This window comes from Telopea speciosissima, chromosome 10 (assembly GCF_018873765.1).
Source record: "Telopea speciosissima isolate NSW1024214 ecotype Mountain lineage chromosome 10, Tspe_v1, whole genome shotgun sequence".
Lineage (NCBI taxonomy): Eukaryota > Viridiplantae > Streptophyta > Magnoliopsida > Proteales > Proteaceae > Telopea > Telopea speciosissima.
Genome location: NC_057925.1, coordinates 7,893,386 through 7,905,459, shown reverse-complemented (window position 1 = coordinate 7,905,459; position 12,074 = coordinate 7,893,386). Strand labels below are relative to the sequence as shown.

At 38.7% G+C, this 12,074-nt stretch overlaps 1 protein-coding gene across 1 annotated transcript; it reads right to left on the bottom strand.

The window, feature by feature from the left end:
* Positions 1-8,802: 8,802 nt before the first annotated feature.
* On the bottom strand, positions 8,803-11,821 carry LOC122643163 (putative disease resistance protein RGA1). The gene is made up of 2 exons (XM_043836814.1): positions 9,003-11,821; positions 8,803-8,887 (listed from the first exon to the last, which is right to left on the bottom strand). The coding sequence occupies exons 1-2, from the start codon at positions 11,819-11,821 to the stop codon at positions 8,803-8,805; spliced, it is 2,904 nt and encodes a 967-aa protein (XP_043692749.1).
* Positions 11,822-12,074: the final 253 nt, after the last annotated feature.

Below are 12,074 nucleotides of genomic sequence, written 5' to 3'. Positions count from 1 at the left end.
ACTGCAAACCGTCACAGCAGGAGGAACGATTGTCGAACCAGGAACCTCGGCTGAGGTACCGCTGGGGCAGAGATCCAAGGCATGGATGAGATTCTCACTAGAAGAAGGCGGAACAGAGGAGACAGCTCCTGTAGAGGGATCTTTAGCGGAGGCGCCACTGACAGCAGCAGGGCATTTTTCGGTCGAATGGCCAAACAACTTGCAGGATAAACACTGAGGAGGGGTCCATTCGTAATGTACAACCTGGTTGAAGGAGAACCCTTCGTCAACAACAACGAGGATGGAAGCTGGCAAGGGAGCATGCGCCGAAACTTCCACACAAATTCTGGCGAAGGCGAGATGATCCTGGAGTTTGGTTCTGCCATCGGAATAGAGAGGGTTTCCAAGGACCGAGCCAATCACGCTAAGGCCCTCCTCACACCAGAAATGCAAAGGGAGCCCAAGGAGGGAGACCCAGAGAGGGAGCGAGCTAAGGTCGAGGCAATGCGGTTGGAGGTAGCGATTCCATTGGCGGAGGAAAAGAGGTTTTCTTCCAACATTCCAATTATATAGGCTTCGTTATACATTTATCAAATTTGGATTTTAAAATTGGAATTTTGCAATTAATTCCTTAAGAAATTCCATTTAAGAAATTATTGCCATATTTGTATGCGTTTAAGAGATGCAATTATGATTTTAAAAGTTTATACCAAGTCTGGTCAACAAGTTTCCATTTAAGAAGTTCAATTACCATCTTTGTGAACGTTTAAGATAAATACGCAATTATAATTTTAAAAGTTTGGAGAAAAGTTTCATGTGGGAGAGTGTAACGCCCACGCCCACGCCCACATAGTGGGGGGACCCCCTGTCCCCATTTAAGAAGTTCCGTTACCATCTTTGTGAGCGTTTAAGATAACTACGCAATTATAATTTTAAAAGTTTGGAGAAAAGTTTCCCGTGGGAGAGTGTAACGCCCGCACCCAGACAGTGGGGGACCACCTTACCCCCAATTAAAGGCAAAAATCCCGCTCCCCATGATTCTTCTATACACGTTTCAAATTTCTTAAATGGAATATTTTCCAATGAATTGATTGCAAAATACCAAATTTAAAATTCAAATTTGGTTAAATGTACTTCCCTACTTTTTATAGCTCTTGCAACCATTCGTTTTATATCTCTTGCAACTAGGCCTGCAACAGGGTTGGGTTGGATTGGGCTTTTTAAAACCCTAGTCTAACCCTGACTTCCCTTAAATGGGCTCAGGCCTAGTTCGACTCTGACTTAGGGCCTGAAAATCCAACCCTGGCCCGCCCTCAGGGTCAGGCCGGGCTTTTTATTACTTTTTTTCATAGGTTGGATTACTAATTTCGTTGTGCGATAAATAATCTCAAAGACTCCGATCTGATACGACAAGCAGAGACTAGACCCCTGATGATAAAACAAAGACCTAGTTTTGGGCCTTCTTGTCATTTATGGGCCTAACTGTAGAGGTCCAACAGTCCATAACATATCCTAGTAGAATGCTTTATTTTACCCATCACCAAATTCAATTTGGGCTTTAATTTATGGCTATGTGAACAGGACCTTATCAAGAAGTCTCACTCTTTGTGCCTACAATTGCAAAGTGTTCTTGGACAATCATTTGATGCTACCTTTAAGGATTAGTCTTGCTGCTACCATTCTTAATTAGATGGAGCCAAAGTTCATAAGCCATGTATCAAAGCCCATAGCCCATCCTTCAATTTTTACCTCAGATTTACTTACAACAACACAGGTTGGACTTCGAGAGAGCGATATAAAAACGCCTAGGTCCAAGCCCATTATGGAATCCAAACCCAAAACTATTCTTGGTTTGGCTTTGCTTCATGTAGCCCATGGCGAATTTCAAGTGTTGCAGATCGTCTAAGTTAAGGGTGTCAAAGGGGTCTTCCTCCTCTAATTGGCTGACAACATCTGTATATCGCCTAGTAAGCTCCGGTACATTGGTTTGACGATTAGCATCGATACTTGGAAGGACACTTGGTTCATGTGGTGTGCATGTATTGAGGAATCTGTCTATAATAGTCTCAATAGAAGGGTGTCCAAAAGAGAAAACAGTGCCTGCTAGGGAGGAAACAAGGATGGTAACCTCTGCACCATATAAATTGTAGAGCTCGTTGGCCTTCTTGAAAAGCCCAGCTCTCTGCTTCGAGAATGTGACTTGAAGAGCATCTGGATTGTGGATCTTCTTCATTTCGGTCTTCTGGCGCCCCTTGCTGGATCTTCTTTCTGCCATGATTGAAGTTTGGGAATAAGGATGTATCGAGTAGAGTTGCAGAAGGAGGTTGAGAGAATAACGAGTGGATTTAAGATCCATTGAGTTTAATGAAAATTATCTTGGCAATAACTTTATTGCCATGCATTTACTACTTTGATAAATCACATATTTACAATTAGGGAAAATAACTATGTTCAGGAGTGTGGCCTATGCCAGCATTCCCATGAGTCTATCATGGAGCCAATTTTCATGACCTTATCCGGCGTTATACTTTTAAGGTCTCATCAATTTATATAGGCTTCGTTTGGTTACAAGAGATATAAAAGGAAGGGAAGTATGTTTACCAAATTTGGAATTTCGCAATAAATTCCTTGGAAAAGATTTCATTTAAGAAATTATTACCAAATTTGTATGCGTTTAAGATAACTACGCAATTATGATTATAAAAGTTTATACCAAGTTTGGTCAACAACATTCCATTTAAGTTCGATTACCATCTTTGTGAGCGTTTATGATAACTACTCAATTATGATTTTAAAAGTTTGGAGAAAAGTTTCCTGTAGGAGAGTGTAACGCCCACACCCACACAGTGTAACTGGTTGGTAGATGCTTTGTGCGCCCATAGGACTGCCTTTAAGATCGATCTTGGTCAATCTCCGTACCGTCTGGTGTATGAAAAAGCGTGTCACTTACCTGTTGAGATTGAGCACAAAGCTTTTTGGGCTATTAAAAAGCTCAATTTTGATATACATTCTGCAGGTGCTCATAGGAAACTCCAACTATCTGAGTTGGATGAATTGAGGAATGATGCATATGAGAATGCAAGGATTTACAAGGTAAAAACCAAAGCTTTTCATGACAGGAATATTTTGAGAAAACCTTTTGAGGTAGGTCAAAAAGTTTTGTTGTATAATTCTGTATCCTCATGGGGCTATTGAGGTTGCCAATCCTAGTACAGTGCTACTTTCAAGGTAAATAGCCAAAGATTGAAGCCATACATTGATATGCCCACTCCACTTGTAGAAGAGGTCATGGATCTCCATGAGCCTCTTTACCTTGAAGACTTACCTCCTGGTATATTTATTCCCCCTTGTTCTTACTCTTTCTTTTCTGCATGCATTGAGGACATTGCATAAATTAAATGTGGGGAGGTGTGTGTTTAATTGGTGAATTTTGTGAATTTTGATTATAAGCGGTAGTGTTGGTTGTATGCATGCGTTTCTTTGATTGTAAAGTGAGAGAAAGAGGGAATTAGGTGCCCTAGCATGCGAAATAATAAGAAATCCCTTTTCAATGACGGTAATTGGTATGTATCCGGTGATGGAGATTGAGTTAAAAAATATGAATGCTATTTCATTTGATGGCTAGATTCCTCTATGTGTTTTATGGACCCTTTGATCTTTTGGCTAGTAGTTGAGACCAATTTATTTATGGCAAGACATGAAAGTGAATGAAAAAAAAAAAAAAGAAACAAGAAAGGAAAGTGGAATTCTTTGGGACTAGACAGGGCACTGTGCCTCATATAGCAGGGTGACTTGATCGAAATACCTTGGAAGGAAACTCAAAAAAAAAACTCTTGCATCAATGTACTTGGGTTTCTGGTGTATGCTCCACCACGTTATTTAGGGAACAGTAATGGAGTAGGAAAAGAGTTTACTGTTGTCAAAGAAAAGCTTTTGCCTTAATGCCTGAAAAGAAAGTATGGTAAAAAAATACTCAAAGCCTAAGTCCTTGGTTCCATCGATGCTATGAGTGGTTTACTTGAAGGTGAGTAGTGTTCAGAAGATATGAGGAGATCCCTTAATCTTGTTATATGCTAGTTGCTTGAATTGATGTAGGGTGATAAAATTCAAGTGTGGGGGAATCTTTGGCTCCTTGATCTTTAGTTGAGCATTTTTTTGAGATTGTGTGCAGTATCTTACTTATGCCATGAGAAAAATTTCCATCATTCTTTTTGATTTATTGAATTTTGGGTGTACATTCACTGCAAACACCCACGAGACACAACTCGTCCACTAGGGGTAACCTAGGGGTTCAAAGGCTTGTTGCATATGCTAAGTGCAACCATGATTCCTATGAAAGTGAGTTAGGATTTATGCATTCTAGGCTAGTTTTTCTTTTCCTTTACTTGAGGACAAGTAACGTTCAAGTGTGGGGGAATCTGATGAGCACATTTATGTGTGAAATCTTAGGGCATAAAGCATATATTTTACTACATTGGACAGAGTTACTTTGGTGCTTTCTTGTGCTTTTCAAGTTTTGGGCTATTTTGAGTTATTCTGGACTATCGGAAGTTGCATGTCCCAAGTTACACGTAAAGTTGCCATTTTTCTTTCCATAGCTGTGAAGAGGACTAAATTTGGAGCAAGATGGACGTGACGGATCGCAAGTACGCATTCGTTTAGGCCACCATGCAGTTGATTATTCTTTTCAGCCCAAGAAAGGATAATGAGTCAGAAAGGAGCTGTAGTGCAAGCCCATAGTCATTTTGTCGCTGCCCAAGGACATTTTTGACATTATAGAAGGTACTTCTAAGCAATGATGTAGATCTACTACAAGTATAGGACTGTTTCGGCAAATTTTCATTCTTGAAGAGAGAGAATGACTGCTACCCACATGGAAGGACCCACACTACTACAGGGTTCCACTATTTTTGAAGGCCCACTATGGTCCACAATTTTTTTTGGGCTGCATTTAATGCCCCACGAATTTTAAAGGACACATTGGGGATTTGATTATTTGTTGAGTGGAATCCTAGTCATCATTTTCTCTCTCCTCCAACTTTCCAAGGGCACTTTTAGAATTTTACTTAAGATAGAAATCTTTTGAAAAATATTCTCTCATCTATGGAAGGCTGAAAAGTCAAAGATGCTTTGATCTCATTGCTTGGAGAAGATATCTACAAAGAAAAGGAAGCACAAGTTAGAACTAGAAAGTTAGTTTTTAAAACATTGAAGGTTTATGTAGCTAGGATTCTCTTCTCTCCCTCTTTCTATTTTTTCTTTTTTTCTTGGGATTCAAGGCATTGTAAAGGAGGAAGGAGAAGGGAATATTCCCCCATCCTTGGACCTCTCTCTCCCACTCTCTCTCCTCTCCACAATTCTTAGATGGCTCTCCCTCTCTTCTCTCTTCTTCTCCCCTTCCCCCTATAAATACCCTCTTCTCCTCTCTTGTAAAATTGTTCAATTGCTTAGTAAAAATTCTTCTTCTTCTCCTTCTAATTTATGATTTTTGGCTTTCTAGTTCTTAGTTTTGATTTCATAAGTTTAGTTTCATGGTTGTAATGCTTTTGATTCATGCTTTAAATTTATGTCTTTAATTTGGTTGTAATAATTTAATTCTAGTTTAGTTTTAATGCTTTCTAGTCTAAGTTACTAAGTTGATGACAAGACTTGGAGATTTAGAAGAGGAAGCCATGATAAGATTATTCAAGTGTTCATGCAAGGCTTAATTAATTCATACAAGCAATTTCAGTCCGGTTCAAGCACATCCAGGTTTTTACTCTCTAAACTCTTAATCTCATTCTCCCTCTCTTCTATCTCATTCTCTCTTCTTCTATCTCATTCTCCTTCTTCTTCTTTTATTTTTTTATGTGGTTGTGGTGTGTGGCTGTAAATTTATCCCTTTCAATCCGCGTTAGTTTGATAGGTTAGATGCTTATGTGTTAGGACACCAATCAATTCATGCCAATTCAGTTTCCTAGATGGGTAATTTCGGTAGTTGTGAGTTAGGACGCGTTAATTTTCGTTAGTTTGATTAGTTTAATTTAACACTTTAATTTGGTTCACTTTGCATTACTTTAAAGTGAGTAAAATAGGGTGGCGTATATCTCCTTGAGTTCGACCCGTAGCTACGATCGATCCATATGCTTGCGGTATTATTTCTTGCAAACAAGAGCTCATACTTGTGTCATTCTATAAAACAATGTGATGGGTGAGGTCAGAGCATGTTCTGAAGCTTTTCTTGGTGTGCTGTTTGCCTTGAGTGTATTTTGTACAAGAAACAAAAGTGTCGATGTTGTTGAGAGCCAATAGGCAAAATCATTGATGTTTTCTTGATTCTGTAGGGAGTTATATAGGAAACCACTCCCACATGTCAAACCTAGTTCATCAGTCAAAAATAGATACTTCTACTTGATCACTTAATGCAGAATATCAATAACATATTCAATATGCTTATAACAGGGGAAAGTACTACCTTGATAGATGACTGGATTGCATGAATTATCCGATCAAATATGCTTGCCTTATCTGCTTCAAATGATTTCCACTGTAGCAGTTCTTTATAGAAAATACATGTAGCAACAGGTCTGTTCTTGTCAAACCGTTTATCTTCCAAGAGTCACTTTATTTGTGTGTCATGTTTTCGTGGTTACAGAGAAACAAAAGCATCCAACACAAGAGATTAACTGTTTGATGTGTTCTAATTCATGAATTGATTCCCTAGAAGTGGGTCTAAATGCATACTTGCTACCTGTCTGTTAGAGATTTTTGTTTACTTAAGAGTTCTTGTTGATACTTTAAGTAAGCTTAGAGTTCTTGTTGAAAATCAGAATCTCTTCTTTTGGAAATTTGAAATACTTGAAGCAAAGGCATTTGAAATAGTTCTTGTTGATACTTAAGTAAACTAAGAGTTCAAGATCCTACTCATTATGAATACAATATATATATATATAATAACAATAATAATAATAATAATAATAATAATTTCAAGACACACAAAGACCATATAACAACCATTGACAGCCAAACATATACAAAGATTGACCTTCTCCCATATCCAAACTAGGAAGGTATTCAACCACACAAAACATTACAACCATTGAAAGCAAACTTCACAGCCAGAGGACTCATTACATCCATCCATCTAGATGAAATGAATGCTAAAGAGTGAAGAAAATCTTATAAGAAGCCTGATCTAAAAAATCAAAGAACTAATATTCCAGTTGATATCATCACTATAAACATCAAAATGTCCTTCACAAAATCCTTTCACATACCCAAAAAAAAAAAGCTTCTCAGTACTGCCCGTTTTCTTCAGTTCTATGATGGAGATCACCTCAGTTGCTTTTGCCAAATCTGTCCCCTACATGCCAAACACAACTATATATTAGCATCGAAAATGACATACTCATAAGCCCCTACTGTCACTCCTCTCATCCCATTAAAACATCTATCTGAGAACAAGTAAAATACAATGATGCCATCAAGAGTGCTTCATTTCCTGGGAAGAGGGAAGAACACAACGAAGAAAAGAAGAGGTGCTCCATATGATGGATTCCACCAAGTAAGTAGGGGTACAGAACATTAGTTGATGGTTTCCATCCATATTTTCCAATTAATCCACTGTCTGTTCTCATATGAGATTTGGTTGATGTTTAATTATGCACATTTTCATTATATATCAGGGCCATCGCCAGACAATGTCAAAAAGTGTTTTTTAAATTTGGGCAGTTTGTGGCCTAAATAAGGAAATACCTAATACGAATGATTCCTTATGTGGAAGTTTAATAAACTCCGTGGATTGAAGTATTTGAAGCAGAGTCCCAAAACAATGTGAAGATTCTCAGAAACAGAGAGTATTAGGCACAATTAAATAGAGGCTTCTCAGGCATTTTGACTATGTATTGTGTACTAGCTGTGCTTTTAATTACAATAAACTAGATTTTAATGAAAGTGCAATGAAAATCAAGAAATAATTGAGAGAGATACCAGAATCGACCCTTGCTTGGGCAAGAAAAACTACTAAAATCAACAAGAGTACTTTGAAGAAGCTTGCTTGATCCACCAAACATCTTCGAACATTTCTTTATTTAATTACCTGTCACTAAAGAGAAGAGTTAAAAATAAATAAATAATAGAAAAAAGAGTATGAATTAGCGAATATTGTGAATGATATATGATGATGATCGATGATTCAGATGAGATAGATATTAGAGACATAGAATTAAGAAGAGTAGTAGCTAGATGACTAACTTGCTCTCTCTGACTCATTAATTTTGGAGAAAGGCTGATGATGATGATCGAGCACCATTGACCATCGATTTTGATGTATTGAATGTGTTGAATCTTAGGCCACTCCTCGCCTCTTCCCCTGGTGCATCTTTCTTTGAGAAGTGGGCAATTTGTAATAATCAACATTTCAAGAACGGTGAAGAATCGCAGTCCTTCCTCCTCCTCTTTTGGAAGATACATCAGATTATTGCACTCTGCAAGAACCAATGTTCGAAGCGAAGAAGAAAGGTTCCCGAGCCACTCCGGCAGAGCTGCCAGACTATGAAACACATGTATTCCCAACGTTTGTAATGTATAAATGTCGAAGGGAGGGCAAGTGTTGGAGAGCCTCCAATAAGTTGGGAAAAGACTCCAGCTCCGATGAAAACCCACCAATACTCAACAATTCAAGGGTGTGGAGGGTGTGTAGACCCTCTGGTAATCGAGTGATTTTTTCATTGTGATAAAAATAAAATTTCCGAAGGGAGTGCTGCAGACCTCGTAGATCTGGCAATGACGTCAGAGAAGGGCAATCACTTACCTGCAGTATTTCAAGAGACGATGGGAGCTGGACTACTTCTTGCACACCCTCATGATCATCCTCATCCTCATCCTCATCACTTGGGGGCGTAATAATTGCTTCAAGGTTGGGGCATTTCTGAATATGCAATACTTTGATATTGTTGTGCAGTAGTAATCCGTTGGGCAAAAACTTAAGCTCTGGCACTTCAACTATATATAGTTCCCTAAGAGAGGGAACCTCCACGACTAACCTTAGCAAGATGCCATTACTTCTTATGATTTGGAGTATTTCAAGAGAAGGAAACCAACTGGGCATGGTCACCAACTTGGGGCAATCTTCTACAAATATCTTCTCAAGGCGAGGGAAGGAATTAGGGCAATCTAATGATAATAAGCCTTCTTGTTGTGTTGCTGCTGGTTCCCTCCATTCTTCTAAGCTACGCAACTGTCCTAGGGAAAGTTCTTCCAATGAAGGGAATAATGTTGTAGCTCTTCCATTGCTACGGCCATCCCCACCATGATACGACTCACTTCCAAGACTCTTCACCCTTTTCACTCCCTTTATATGAAGAACTTTAAGAGATGGTAGCAGTCCAAGTGAGGGGACACGCTCCAATCGCTCGCAGTTTTGTAGATAGAGTTTCACCAAATTAGGGAGAAAGAACTCACATCCAGTACTCATCATCCATCCAGGTAAATTTTCACCTCCAAAGTTTCTGATTACTAGTTGTTTCAGATTCGAATGAGGTCGAAGACCTTGTAGTACATGATCATCTTCTTCAACAACGGTAGTTTTTTTATCCTCATTTCCCATTAACATAGAAGAACTACTACTATCATGATCACCATCCCAATTACCACGACTTCCCCAAGATATCTGCAACGCAACAAGCTTTTCTTTTCCCATTAAATTTGCCTTCTCTGCTTCCTCTCTGCTTCTCACATTCTCAAGATTGTAGATATTTAAACATCCTCCAAGGTCCAGGTGTTGCAACTCTTTGATACGCTGCCCCCTTTTTTGGTCCACAACAAATGTCCATAATTCATTAAGGCAGATTAGTCTTCCCATCTCAATTGGCATTTGACTAATCAAACATAACCCATCTTCATCTTCTTGATAAACCATAAGTTGCCTCAAGTTTACCATTTTTCTCATATTTGGAGGAAGCTCTTTTACAAAACAATATGAAAGGTCCAATGTCTGCAGATTGTAAAGGCTGGTGATAAATACAGGTAATGCTTCAATTGGATTGCCCCTGAGGTTAAAGTACCTTAAGTGTTTCAACTTCTTAATGGAGGATGGTAACTCTTTAATTCCACAATTACGTAAATGTAGAACACGTAAATGTTTGAATTTTTTGAACAGAATATCAAGGACATTGCTGCAAATGGAAGTTCTAGTTCCCATGCATTCCAAATGCAACGACCGCAAATTTCTTGCCGTACATAAGCCTTCTTGAATCTTTTTTATATCCCCACCCATATACAATAATCTCAAATGAAGAACATCAGAGTTGTTTTTTAACTCTGCAACCCCAACAACTACATTGTCAAACCTTGAAAGAGAATCTGCCAGATCAAAAACAAGATCATGCATCTTGAACTTCTCTATCTCACCAATCTTATCTTTCTCAGTGTCTTGAAAGAATGAATTGCACAACAAATAGTTGACATAATCATTTCCAATATCTTCCATTGGCCTACCCCCTATGGATGGTTGGAGGAACCCCAGTGCCATCCATTGTTGGGTTAGATGCTTTTTGAAGATATAAGCACCCTTTGGAAATATCGAACAATATAAGAAACATTGTTTCAAAGGTGATGGCAAGTGATCATAGCTCAATTTTAGTGCAGGAAGGATTCCATCTTTATCCATAGGTAAAGCCCAGATCTCACTATTCTTTATTGATAACCACTCTTGTTCGTCTTTCTTGATATGCATTAAGCCTCCTAGTGATTTCGCGGCTAATGGCACTCCTCTACACTTTTTCAGAATTTCTTTCCCTATTGCCACCATTTTTGGAGTCTCTTCAACCCCTCCATTCCCAAAAGCTTTATTCTTGAGAATGGACCAACAATTATCTTCCGATAAGTTTTTAAGGTGGTGTGAAGCAAATGTGCCTATCATTGATGCAACTTCAACAATGCGAGTAGTAGCAATGATTTTGCTACCTCTCGCACCAATTTTTAATGAAGTCTTAAGCATATCCCATTGTTCACTATCATCATTCCAAACATCATCCAGTACAAGTAAAAACCGCTTCTCACTCAACGCATCTCTGAGATTCCTCTGTATCACATCAATAGATGAAAATTGGCATGGTCCATTGGTAACAGATTCTAAGATGTTTGTCAATATTTTCTTGGAATCAAAATCTTTAGAGACATGGACCCAAATTCTTTTATCAAAATAGTTGACAACAAGACCATCATTGTAGACAAGTTTAGCAAGAGTGGTCTTTCCAAGCCCTCCCATTCCAACTATGGAGAGGACCGACAGAATAATATCTTGATTGTCAGTGCTAGTTAACATGCTTACTATCTCTGACTTGTCAACATCCCTTCCTACAACCTCAGACTCATCTACAAAAGAGAATGTCTCTATGGGCATAGTGGTCTTTCTATTTTGAAGAAGATTTGTGGGTAGTATAGAAGCACTTGCAAAACTGAATGAATCCATGTAACTTTTAATTTCATCAAACTCCTTGTTTATATTCTGGATCTTGTGAGCCATCTTTGACTTAAAAGGAACTGAAATTGAGTGCAAGAAATTGCTAACCTTGCTGTTTTTCGCCTTCAGTCTTGAGGTTTGGTAACCGAATTCATCCAAAACGTCTTCAGCAGCATAAGCAACATCTTTAAGCCTTCTCAAGAAAAGTCTCACAGTCTCCTTTTCTTCTTGTTGTTTTTCAGCATCCAGTAGTAATGCTTGGATGGCAGTCACAGTGCGTATTAACTTGTTCAGTTCTTCCTTGACATGCCACACAAGCCCAATCTCCTCGGTTGCCATGGAGATCACCAGCTTCAGGATCTCACCCACACCACTGACCACTAATTTTGCTTCAGCCATATCTCTCTCTCTCTCTCTCTCTCTCTCTCTCTGATCTGGTTGGGGAATAAGGAAGGATCGATGCTCAACTCTTGCAAGAGAATGAATGGGACTACTCAGAAGAGATCAAAGAGGTTTAATTAGAAATCAATTCTCAAACACCAAGGATTTGAGAATTGGGGACATAATTAATTCAACTTAATTAGTCAGTCAATATTGCTCTGCTCCCTGTGAATGCGTGTGGACCTCACACGGATTTGAGAATATCTTCTTT

Excerpts from the sequence above, each read along its gene's own strand:
- LOC122643163 (XM_043836814.1), bottom strand. The coding sequence starts at position 11,821 with ATGGCTGAAGCAAAATTAGTGGTCAGTGGTGTGGGTGAGATCCTGAAG. Across the intron at positions 8,888-9,002 it reads AGTAATGGCATCTTGCTAAG|AAATGCCCCAACCTTGAAGC; the intron begins GTTAGTCGTGGA and ends TTGCATATTCAG.